Here is a 12265-nt window from a genome sequence, read left to right as displayed (position 1 = left end):
TTGTTAATCAAATTTTGACTGGAACAATCCCAGAAATTTACTTTTTGAAATTTTTAATTTGACGTATTCTGAAGGTAGTTGTTCGGAATCTGAGAATTTCAGAGAAAACTACTATTTAGCAGCCGAAGAATAACCGACGGACAATCGGAACCCAGTGGAAAGTAGACTTAAAAGTTTTTTATTGGAAATTAGCCGGAAAATAATATTATAATTCATTAAGTAACCTCGAATATTTACTATGCAATCACTTAAAATTGACTACTCGAAGGATTATCTTGAAGGAAACAGTGAATCATTCTCCAAACTTTTTCTTTTTTCTCTCATGAGGATAAAACTGATCATTGACCGAAAACTTCTTTAATATATCCAATTTTTAGCTTTGTTCCTTTGCTTTTGCAGATGGAAAAATTGGAAACTAGAATAGAAGAATGCGATTTCAAACTTACAATTTCTGTACCATTTTGATGATCCCATGTGTCGCAGGCAGTAGAAATTTGGGTTCTGAGGGCTGAACAATTCCCAGTTTCCAAGCATTCGCCAATGTTTGAGAAGTCAATGATGGTGTGAAATTTGTTGGGGGAGAAATAGTAACAGTTGGAATTGGAAGAGTCATTGGAGAAGATGTTATGGGAGTAGGGTATGAAATGGGTAGCATTTTTGAATTTGAAATCTTTAAAGAAGTTTTAAATACCTATTTATTCCCACGCCCAACCCCGCCCCTTACTATGACTACGGTAATCTAATCTCCAAATATTTTTCCTTATCTTTCCAGAGTCTTTTTGTCTACATTCAAAAACTGAAATTTCAACGACGTAATCCTGAAAAGAATTCGTTTTTTTCTTTCATCTTTTCGTCTTTAAATTCACTATGAGTAGGCAGTAAATATCATTGAAATGCGTACTCCACTTCGTTTTTCCAAAATAATAACTTAATCCTTGTCTTACTCTCCATTCATCATTCTTTTCCCACTTCATAATGAAAATCTTGGAATTCACACTACTAATCTGTCTATTTCAGCTTCTTGTTGAAAAAAATTCGTCAAAAAGAAGCTGATCTTAGATTTTCAGGTTCCATTTGGGCCAAATTCTGCAAATATAATTTCTACTTGCTGTAGGAAACAAAACCAATTTTTAGGTCAAAGGGGGTGTACGGTATTATATACGGTGGCCACCTTCCGTATACGGTGTCCACCTTTTAACATTTATTTCGATATTTAAAAAATCACATTTATTAAACAAGAGATAAGTCATATTTGAACAGAAAAAGAAAAATCATTCATTCAATTTGATCCAAGATCATCCATTCCAGAATCCTTCTCCTTGTTATCTTTCTTTCCATCCACTGCGAAGTAGTTGTCCTGATTTTCCTTTTCATCTGCACCATATACAGTGGCCAAATCATAATTGATATCTTTCTTCATTAAAAATTTGATGATCCAAAAAATGATTCCAAGTAGAGCAGGTATTCCTACGTAATTCAAGATAGTGTAAGGGATAAAACCTGGAAAGCATTTGAAAGTTCTTAAAATCATTCTTTCTGAAACTTACAAAGTCTGCATTTCAAATCAACGTCCTCGTCATTGAGTTCGGGATCGTCGTACGTTTCCTCGATTTCTTCTGGATGTTCTTCCAATCTCTCCACCTCAGCTTCAAACCTTTCTGTTCCTGGTTCTGCATGAATTCCCTCTACTGGGTTCCATCTCGGAGGAGCTGTGAAATTTTCGAATTTTATTTTCAATGGATTATCGTTGTTCTCGATGATCCAGTTGTCCTGAATGCTCACACAAGTTTTTGGAGCTCCTGGGTAGCACTTTGTCTGTTGAAAAAAATTTTAATCCGCGGACAAAGTTTGTAACGCAAGGAAATGTTTCAGAAGTTTGGCTTAATATTATTGAGAAAAAATTCAAAAGTAGGCCGGTTTCATTTTCCCGTATAATTAGGAAAATACATAACTTTAAAAACATTTTAATGCAATAAAAATCGAACTCACAATATTCACTCTCTCCATGCTGATTCTTCCCATTACATTGTCTCTGATTTGGATGCTCGGAAGTCCCTTTTCATCGGCAAATTGTCCAACTTGAATGAGCTTTTCAAACTTAAACGACGCGTCTGTCTCAACGTTTTGAATAACCAATCGACCTCGGATTTTTTGGATGTTCTCGAAGCCACTGAAACTGAAGCTCCCTCTATTCTGGGCTAGATGCTCTGAAAAAGAAAAACAATTGTGGAAACAAGACAATGTAAACGAACTAAATCCATCGATAATGAGATCCTTTTTCAGTTCAGTGCATTTCATTGAGTTGAAGTTTTCCAAAGATTCCAAGCTGTTGATTGTGATGTCTTGCAGGCATTTGTAATTCAGAACTCTTTGGCAGTTTACTTTATCCTGTGGTTTATTGTCCCATAATGCGTCTTCCTTAACAAAATATTCAAAAATGTCTTAATAATAATAATTTTACCTTAATTCGCAAGTATAGAGGATGTGTACCGCCTGTGCTAAGAGATAGATTTTTCAGTTCGGAATTGAAATACTGCATTCCGTAGTTGAAAACAGTTATCTTATCTCCATTCTTGTTTGTTTTTAATGCGGTCGCCATTGCATCTGAACAATTAGACGGTCTAATTGGAATATTATCAACAATGCTGCACTAACTTTTCGGATCAAATTGTAGATCGTTAAGACTAACTCCTCCCACTTTCCAGCAACCTTGCCTTGTCATGTCTTCATGAATCTCTGATTCCATGAAACGATCATCAGAAGAGCTGAATTTTACTGACAATGACGAGATGACGATAAAAATGAGACATATCTGAAAATAGAGAAAAATATGATATTATATCGAAGTGAATATCGAAACTTCGCTCAAAAATTTTAATCCCTCAACAAACCTTATATGCCCAGTTCATGTCGTTGATTTGGGATCACAAAAAGAAATTGTGAAGAAAGTTGATGTTAAAGTTGAAAACTCGGACTGATTGGAATTATTAGGTTAGCTGAAAAAATAATAGTTGCTTTATGAATAACTAAATTTATTATTATAAAAAGAAAAAGAAAAAGGACAAGATTAATTCAGAACATATTCGCCATCATTATCATTAGCTGCGACTCGGAGTTTTGACAAACGAGTCCCTTTTTTTAGCCGACATTTCTAGATCCCGTGGCTTCCACATACGGTGCACAATAATTTCACGTCAACGAAAGAAAGTGTTCACGCAAATAAATGAAAAATGTTTTAATTTTTTCTTCGGTATGTCGCTTTTACGGATATAGTTTTTAGGTGTACTGTAATTGAAATCAAAACGAACTTTTTCAAATTGTACCGATATTTTTACTGATCCGAAATTCATAATTCTGCTTCTAGACTGTTTGCAAGGCACTGATTTATTCAAAGAGCAGATTCATTTTCCATTTTTCGTTTAATATTATATAAAACAGGGCAGATATGAGCGGAATTCACTCTTCCTTAATCCGGATTTTTTCTCAACCTTCCGGATATTTCTAACTATTTTGAAAAGGGCCCAAATTTGAAGTGCAACAGTTCAAATAATTCATCTGTGAACTGATCAAGTTTGAAATAATTAAATCAACTTTGAGCTGAGTTATCTCTTGTCAAAGTTGCTTCATCTTACGAAAATCATAAGAAACATCACACCATAGATCTTTCGACAATCATAACAATACCGAGACTTGACTTGAGGAATCGCTTTGAAAATTTTAGTAGCTTTAAATCAATCGTAAAATTATATTCCTACCAATTTTCCAGCTTCCAAGATAATTGTGTCCAAAGATATACCCGTGTTTATCAGTCCCAAGATAATGGTCCGCCACCCTGAACATAATCCAAAACTTTCCGTCTTCTGACACAAAAACCATGTTTTTTTTTGTTCTTCATCATTTAATGATTTCAGATTTTTCTTCCAAAGATTCGTCGTTGATCTTTCAAAGGTCATCTGACGCCCTTTTGTTATTCTCTCGACCATCTGACTATCTATTTCAGTCCCCTAAACTTTTGGTCTTTTAAAGACGACTGTCACAGCTAACAGAACCCGAAATCAAAGTGCTAAAAGACGAGGCATTTTTCCTTCCGAACGGTCTTCAACGACGTCATCGATTCTCTGTGTCTAAGAATCTCTAACCGAGACGACGTTTAAAAGCAAAAGAAAAACGAAGAAGTGGTTAGTTGCAGACACATCTTTCACAATGAAATCATTCACTATCATCTTTGTTTTTATTGCTATCGTGTTAATTAGAGGTTAGTTATCTTTATTATGCTAAAAACAACTGATAAGGGGTACTGTAGCAGCTAGATAAACAGCTGACAGGTCGCAGAAGAGTTTTTGGATCGAATTATGATCTAAACGTTTTCACATGTTTGGTAGTGGTCTGAAAATGCAGAATGGTGCTTCTCTATGCGGATGAAGTGCTTTTTTGAAGGTCCCAGTTTTTGAATTTACACTTTATTTATCTTTTTGATTGAAAACCTGTGTATTTTTGAATTTTTCGAAACCTATCAGTTCCAGAAAAAGGTTACTCTATGTTCTCTAATAGGAGCCCACTGCAACCGTCAAATTTGAGCTCTGTCATTTCAATTCTTGTGAAATATATCAAAATCTCGTAAGCTAATAATATATTGGTGGTGTTATGATGAATAATTTACTAGTTGACAATTTTTTGATACCTTTCCCAGGAATAGAGATAACTGAGCTCAAAGTTGACGGTGTGAGTGGGCTTCTATTAGAAGAGATACGGTAGTTTAGAACTTTAGAACTTCAGATGATGCTTCAATACTTTACATTTCCTAAAACTCTGGTTGTCCTTTGAGTTCTAGTGATATACTATCACGGATAGTATCATATGTCAGTGTCTCTACGTGCGATTAGCCAAGAAACCTGTTTCATAATAACCTCCTTCCTTTCGTTTTTATGTTTTAATATAACAAAAATGAAAAAAATAACAGATCCAATGATCACTTTTATACATTTGGCTTTCAATCAATGCACTAGGAAGAATCGGTTTCACATAGATACCTTCTTCTTCCTCTTTCCACAACTTTCATTTCAATTATCAAACCCATCCGTCAAGACTGATTAGTTTTCTGAATCGAATCTGACAAATTTCGTTATACACAAAAAAAAAATCCAAAAAATGTTTGAAAAATCATGTATTTTCCTAATATTATTACAGAAAAATTCAAAAAAAAATCCGAAATCCCCGAAAAACGCCGTTGAAAGTGAAAATTTTGAAAAAAAAGTGGATGGGTATTAAAAGAGTTTTNNNTTTNCNNNNCANTGAGAAACCTAGGCCACGTAGGAGGGACGCTTCTTCTAAAAGTGGCTGACAGTGGTTTTTGAAGTATTTTACGGTAGCCAAAAGCGGAAAAATTCGGAAAAATCGTCATGCAAAAAGGGCGTCCCGCCGACGTGGCCTAGGCATCTTAATGTGCGGGAATTTCAAATCCTCGTCTCTATTCGCCACCGTTTCAGGAAAAATTGTCACTGTCTACGGCGTTTTTCGGAGAATTGGGTTTTTTCAATAATTTTTTTCCAATAATATTATGAATATACATAACTTTGAAATAATTTCAATATAATTTAAAACAACTTCCAGAATGTTCTTCTCTCACAATGCAAGGATTATTCCGAAAACTAAAAGAAGCAAGAACGCAACAACAATCTGATAGAGGCAGATATCCAGATGAGGCGAGAATGGAAGCTGATTCAATATCCAGAATACACATTGACGATAAAAGTTTCATCAGACCAGTAGCTTCTATTGCTGGAAGACCAGTAAGAATGAAGTCAACGAATTCCAAATTCCAGATTTCTGATTTCAGGTCATTCCACGCCGTTGGACTTATGGTCAACCAATCAGCGAGGTGTTCATTGATGAAAATGGAATCGCCATACCAGTCAGACCAACACCAAGTCTCAACTCTATATTAAGGTCCAGAGGTGGCCTTTATTAACTTTTTTCTCATTCTTTTCTACTGCCTTTGGATCTCATTTCTTACTCGGGTCATTTTCGCATAACTTGAAGTTCGCTAACCTATTGATAAAGCATTTTATAGTGACAAATATATGTATTGCAGAAAAGTCATAACATAAAATGAAGATCACAGAAATATGGAAATATGGGCAAAATAGAAATCTCCAGGGGGTCAAAATATTATATCACAGTTTGATTGTTAGTACACAGGAAAGTAAAACTAAAACTAGGAAGAGTTGGAAATGAGTTAGCATGGTAGTCCGAGGCGAATCATCTCTTCTTCGATTTCTTTGAGATTTCTCTCCAGAATATCCATTTCGTCCATTTTTCCAGTGGACGATGCTTGATAAAGAAACTTTCGAAGTTGTTCGCGTTGTTCGTATAGCGGATGGTCGGTTTGTATCGTGTCGTCTTCGATGGAGGATGGTTCAAATACTCTGGAACTCAATTGTAGGTTATTAGGAGAAGGGATGTTTGAAACGGGATTAGAAATTTTGAAATTCTTAAAATCTGAGTATTCCGAAATCTTGGAATTCCGAAAGTTTTTAAATCGGAATATTCCGAAACTCTGAAATTTTCAAAATTGGAATATTTCAAAAAAATCCGAAGTAACTAGTTTTCAAGATTGGAATATTCCAAAATTCATAAATATTCAGATTTTGAACATTCCAAAATTCCGGAATTCCGAAATTTTTCAATCGAAATATTCCGGGATTCCGCAAGGAAATTCGAATTTTCCAAAAATGGAACATTCCGAAATTTGAAAATTTCAAAATTGGAGTATTCCGGAATTCCGAAAATCTGATATTCTCAATTTTTCTAAATGTTTCGAAAATTCCGAAAATTTCAAAAGTTCAAAAAAAATCGGAATATTCTGGAGTATTCCGGGATTCCGAAACTTTTAAATCAGAATATTCCTGAATTTCAAAAAAACCGACACTCTTGAATTTTCAAGATTAGAATATTCCGAAATTTTGAAACTCGAAATTTTCGAAATTTCAAGGACTCCGAAAAGGGGTTTCCGAAAACCCTTGTGACTGTATTTTAGGCATTAAAGGTGGGGGGACAGGAGATTTTTCGTAGTTTCTTTGTAGCTAGAGTATGCATTCTACCGTCACGGTGTACAACGCTTAATGTCACTCTGCGTACAGCTGTCGTCCTCGCCTTTATGTATGCAATCGGGCGTGGGATTTCTCTTTGCCCGCGTGGCTCAGTCGGTAGCGGCGCCGCACCCTCAATCTTCGCCCTCACAAGTTCAACTCCTCGAGGGGCATCTTTGAACGGAATTTCGAGAACATTATTTTTTTCATGTTTCCCACCTTTAAAAGAAAGAGTTAAAACTTACAGGTCATTATCTTCCGCAGTCCATCCATCGTCCACAGACGGTGGACCTCCTCCTAACGAAGAGACACTTCCAGTACTGTTCAGATTAGGATGAGCAATCAGTTGTGGCAACGAATTCGACATCTTCATCACAGTTCGATTCACCCTCGCAAAATCTTTCACTCGTTTTTCTTTTCTTTTAGCTATCCGATTTGCACATTCTTCTGCTGTTGGAAGTGACTCCATTTGACCGATCAATCCTTGAAGAGACTGAATAGCTGATAAACGAATATTCCTTCTCAATTGTTGCTCTTTTGCAGCATTTGGTTTATTATCGGCTCCTTCGGCGATTCTTTTACTGAGGATTTCGATATTCTTTTGAATTTCCAGACACTTGGATCGTAACTCCTCTCCGTGTTGGTGCGTGTATACAGATTCGCCATTTCTGAAAATCCAAAGCTTAGTTTAACCATTCCATTTCTGGTTTCCTCACTTCAAACTGACAACCACTCTGACATAAGTTGGAACAAGATTCTTTACTTCTTCAATCAATTCTTGCATAAAATCGTACTGTTGTACATATGCGGGCGGATCTTTCTTTTCCATTTGACTCTCCCGCAAATGCAAATCTCGAAGACACAGATTACAAACTCTCATGTGATCTGACATTTCTTGCTCGTTCAATGCTCCAGCTATGATTTCCTCTCCCGCAGCGGCTGAATGAACTTTTTGCACCGCTTCAGCCATCGCTTTTTTCATTTTATCCATTTTGTGTTGGAATGAGAAAAACGTACTTCGTTTGGTGTTTCCATCGTTGTTGGAGGATTCTGTTTCGTCTTGTGACTTCTCGTTTACGTCGATATGAGTATCTCCCAATGGGTTGGAGGAACTTGTAAGGGATCCTGAAAAAATTCGATATTATTCTAATTGTAAATAGTAGAAAAATCGGAACTGTGGTAGAGAAAAGACTTATTTAGTCGTCGCCGAAAGTCTCACAACGATAACTACAGTAACCTAAAAAATTTCATTTTTCGAATATGTTTTTCTCGAGTTTTGTGTTTTTGACAATTTTTCACTATCGTTTTTGCTTCGTTTGAGGGAAAAATAACAGAAAAATCTACCAAAATCAGTAAAAACGAGAAAAACAATCTGGAAAATAAAAATAATTTTAGGATACGGTAGTTGTGAGACCTGCCAGTATAATAGACTGAAATTTAAAAACAAAAAATTGGAAAATAAAAACTTACTAGCTGTATCAAAAGAAAGGAATTCGCTACATGAATGACACAAGACTTTTCCACAAAGCCTGCAGTGATGACGTCGGCGAGTGAGACCGAATCTGGCGGCACACAGCGGACAACATGGAGCTTCTGCGTCATCTAACCACGGAACTATTTCTCGTTCGAATTCTGAATTTCACAGTTGTTTTACAGAAATATGGCTTTCGGTTTTTTGTTTTTTTTTTTCGTTTAAGAGTGTTTTCACCTTTTCTTTTCACCGGATCTTTATCCTTTGGGCCACCATTAATCAATCGATCCAGCCTGATAATCAACATATTCGTTCTAACAGCTACTTCATTTATATTCAGCTCTCGTGTCGCCATGAACTCTCTCGTTTTCGATCGCATTGTCCCGGGGGAAATTTCATCGGGTGGTAGAGGTTTAGGTATCCGAGGTAGAGGAGCTCCTCGTTCTGCTAACTTCTCTGTAGTTTCTGCCAGTTCTGATTCGACGTTCTGGAATTGAATAACGGCAATTTACTCCTGAAAATCTACTAACACTTGCTATATCAGCTATGCTCTTTTTGGCGTCTAGCTTCTGAATTCCTCGCTTTGCTTTGTCAAAGAATCCTTTTACATTGGAAACAAACAATCCAGCCAAATCGCTAGTGTCCTCTTCTGGATGGTCATCTTCAACGTGGAACATCAGTCGTTCGTATTCTCCAAAATCCTCCATGCAGAACGGACAGATGAAGCCCTGAACTCTAGCAGTTTGTATATTTTTTTGGCAATTTGTATTATTTTTTCTATTCAGAAAACTATAAAAAATCTCACCTGCCTAACAACATTGCTGTTGTCTGCACCCGCTGCTTCATCCATCTCTCATCGACTAAAGACGGGGGGAAAATGCTTCTAAATGCAAAAATGTTATTTTTCTAGTCTCCCCAACCCAGAAGCAGTGATACATTCTAGACGCAGACTGCACGACGCTGTCGACTGTTAGCGTAAATAAGAGTAAAGCTCTGCCACGTCAAACGTATACAATGGCAGAAACCAAAAACAACGGATCCAAAACCATAGAAGTACATCAAACACAGAGAATTCATGTTTATTGGGATAATATGACATATGTGTGGGGTGGGATGCTTTCAGTTAGATTACTGGTATAAATTAGGAATACTTCAAGACAGAGAATAAGAAAAAAATTAAGGAAAAAACGAGGTCTGTCTATGATACTGGTTGGCGCTCGTAATTAGGCGCGCTTTGAGCGTAGAGCCTGCTCTGGGGATCTGTAAGCGAAAGAAAAAAGACCAATAGGAAGAAGGAACCCGACCTAGAATGATTATAAATAGATTGATTTAAAATACAGATGGAAAAGAAGAAAAGAGATTAAATGAGAGATCTTAAAAATATAGAACATGAACAGATTTACATTCGAGGGAAAAAATAAATTAATTAATTAATGAAGACGACTAGAAGCGGTAACATATGCTTGATGCCATCTGAACTTTGGATGCCGTCGATACATCTTTCCGTAGTGCAGTCTAGCCAGATGATTACGTTTCTTGAGACCAATTTTGAGAAGCATTGTTTCAGAGATTCCAGGAAGTTTACGATTCGGAAAATCTCGATACATGTTGATTCCAAGTTTGAAAAGCTGAAAATCATTTTTTTTTTCAATCAAATGAACAAAGATGAACTTACATCATAGTCTCCGCGTTTGAGCTGATCGAAAGTGTGGAAGAATGCGAAATGAGCTTTAGCACGTCTCCATGTCAGCATCATCAACGCCTTCTTGGCAACCATTTCCTCTTTTAAGCTCAGTTGGAGATTGTGAAGTTCTTCAGCTAGTTCACCAAGTTCTTGATCTTCAGCATCTTCTTTTCCTTCTTCACACATCTCAACTTTGATCGATGAGTTCGAAGTTTCTGTTTCATCTTCCCGGGTCATTTGATCGAATATTTGTGCACTAGATTCTTGAAGTATACCTCCTGCAATCAACTTTGCTACGATTTTTGACCCGATTGCTTTGGCATCAAAATCTTCGATATCCGAAGGTATATCAAGATCTCCAAATCCATTTTCTTCCACCAGTGGTCGGGAATTGCTGGTACTTGGAATTGCATTTTTTGGAACCGAATTGAAATAACTTCTGATATCTCCATTCTTTCGTTTCGGTGAATGTGGCTTCCTGGTATGACCATTTGTCCCATTAATTCCATTAGTGGAACTGTTTCCATTCCCCATTCTCTCGTACTCATCGTCATCTTCAATTTTCTCTTTCTTCAGTTGTCTCGGTGATAGCACTGAAAAATAATATGGTTCAGTACTATTAGATTCAGTTATCAATTGATCTTACTTCGTGATGAAGGACCTGGTTGGTTCTTGTCATTGTACGTATCAACTTCAGCGTCGGAATCCGAATCGATCTCCATTTTAGCTACTGCAAATAATTTTTTAAGACTATTATTATTTTCAATCTCTGTTATTTGAAACTTTCAAGCTTTGAAGATATGGCTCAACGTACCCTTCCTCTCTCTAACGACTTCTGGACTTGTCAAGCGAGACCTTCCACGTCGTATCGTTGGTGTCTCCGGAACAGATCTTCCATCTTTGTATTCTTTGCAAGCCGTGTAAACCATTGAATCAATTATTGGCATGATCTTATTGTTATTTGCTTCCTTGTCCCGTTCAGAATTTCTACGATTTGGAATACGGTAGCCAGCGAGAGAGCTGAAATTGTAATAAGTTGATCTCGTTTAAATTTTTTTAAAACTTACCCTTTACGAGCTCCGTTCTTCACTCCATTAGATGTTGATGGAGATGTAACCTCATTCGAAATGGAAACCTTCTTCTTGTTATTTGAAGTGTTCAATGATTTTCTTCGAGATGTGTGTACTGCTCTTTTCCGATATTTCCATGGCTCATTGACCAGAAACTTCTGAAGTTCTTCATCACTGTACGCATCCAAAATGTGTTCCTTGAAATTCTCCAGAAATTCGGTGTCGATTTTCCCCATGAAGCTTTTTCGGCACCAGGTCCAGAAGCGAGTTCCCACGTGGTATGCTGGATACTCATCAAAGTCGTCATCCTCGCCTTCTTCTGGCAGCAAGCAGATTCTGAAGGATTATCAGTTTGACACAATTATATTCAATGTACTTACTCGGCTTCCTTGGCCATTTCTTCGTCGTTTGCAACAGCAGCGGTTCTAACAGATGCAACTTCCGTTCCTTCATCATCAGAAGTATGATTTCCCTGTTCTTTGGTATCGTATTCCGGCATCTTGCGATTATTTAAGTTCGGTGTTGGATAATACCCTTCACTCATAAACTGTATTTCTCCGGCCATATATTCCAAAGTGAAATGATTCGTTGCGAGCATCTTTTCAAGTTCGTGTATAAGATGAATCTGTGAATGATACTTGATGAAATCACAAATTAAAACTACGAATACTTACATATCCGTTCGACATAAATGGATATACTGTTCCTTTGAGAGCTTTCAGAATATATGGGCTCATCTTCTCGTAATCATATTCAGAAAACTCTGGAGGAGCGTCGACCTCATCAGGCTCACGAGCTGGTGAAGTTGACTCTGAAACAAATGAAGTTACTGTATCTTAACCTAAGCTCCCATTCATACCTCCTCTTCTTTTGCGTCCAGATCTTCCAGTTGACGACTTCTTCCTCCGGATCATTTTTCCCAGTTGCTGAAAACAAAATCGTAATAATATTT

At 36.9% G+C, this 12265-nt stretch overlaps 4 protein-coding genes across 4 annotated transcripts; 1 reads left to right on the top strand and 3 right to left on the bottom strand.

Annotated features, from left to right (window-relative positions):
• Nucleotides 1-1279: 1279 nt before the first annotated feature.
• CBG01541 lies at nucleotides 1280-2909 on the bottom strand (the record flags this gene model as incomplete). The annotated part of the gene is made up of 7 exons (XM_045235925.1): nucleotides 1280-1500; nucleotides 1548-1815; nucleotides 1990-2207; nucleotides 2253-2418; nucleotides 2462-2604; nucleotides 2656-2812; nucleotides 2892-2909. 7 exons carry the CDS (start codon nucleotides 2907-2909, stop codon nucleotides 1280-1282), a joined length of 1191 nt encoding a protein of 396 aa, XP_045091951.1.
• Nucleotides 2910-4203: 1294 nt separating this feature from the next.
• On the top strand, nucleotides 4204-5968 carry CBG01542 (the record flags this gene model as incomplete). The annotated part of the gene is made up of 3 exons (XM_002633963.1): nucleotides 4204-4255; nucleotides 5611-5789; nucleotides 5837-5968. The coding sequence occupies 3 exons, from the start codon at nucleotides 4204-4206 to the stop codon at nucleotides 5966-5968; spliced, it is 363 nt and encodes a 120-aa protein (XP_002634009.1).
• Nucleotides 5969-6235: 267 nt separating this feature from the next.
• On the bottom strand, nucleotides 6236-9409 carry Cbr-rabs-5 (the record flags this gene model as incomplete). The annotated part of the gene is made up of 7 exons (XM_002633964.1): nucleotides 6236-6425; nucleotides 7334-7756; nucleotides 7805-8213; nucleotides 8559-8720; nucleotides 8797-9046; nucleotides 9090-9287; nucleotides 9365-9409. 7 exons carry the CDS (start codon nucleotides 9407-9409, stop codon nucleotides 6236-6238), a joined length of 1677 nt encoding a protein of 558 aa, XP_002634010.1.
• Nucleotides 9410-9989: 580 nt separating this feature from the next.
• On the bottom strand, nucleotides 9990-12227 carry CBG01544 (the record flags this gene model as incomplete). Its single annotated transcript, XM_002633965.1, has 8 exons — nucleotides 9990-10187; nucleotides 10235-10836; nucleotides 10890-10973; nucleotides 11058-11263; nucleotides 11311-11649; nucleotides 11694-11938; nucleotides 11988-12124; nucleotides 12173-12227. 8 exons carry the CDS (start codon nucleotides 12225-12227, stop codon nucleotides 9990-9992), a joined length of 1866 nt encoding a protein of 621 aa, XP_002634011.1.
• Nucleotides 12228-12265: the final 38 nt, after the last annotated feature.

The sequence above is a fragment of the Caenorhabditis briggsae genome, assembly GCF_000004555.2.
Source record: "Caenorhabditis briggsae complete genome, chrIV, whole genome shotgun sequence".
Taxonomy (NCBI): domain Eukaryota; kingdom Metazoa; phylum Nematoda; class Chromadorea; order Rhabditida; family Rhabditidae; genus Caenorhabditis; species Caenorhabditis briggsae.
Note: the sequence above shows the minus strand (reverse complement) of the source record. Positions and strands in the feature narration are given on the sequence as shown.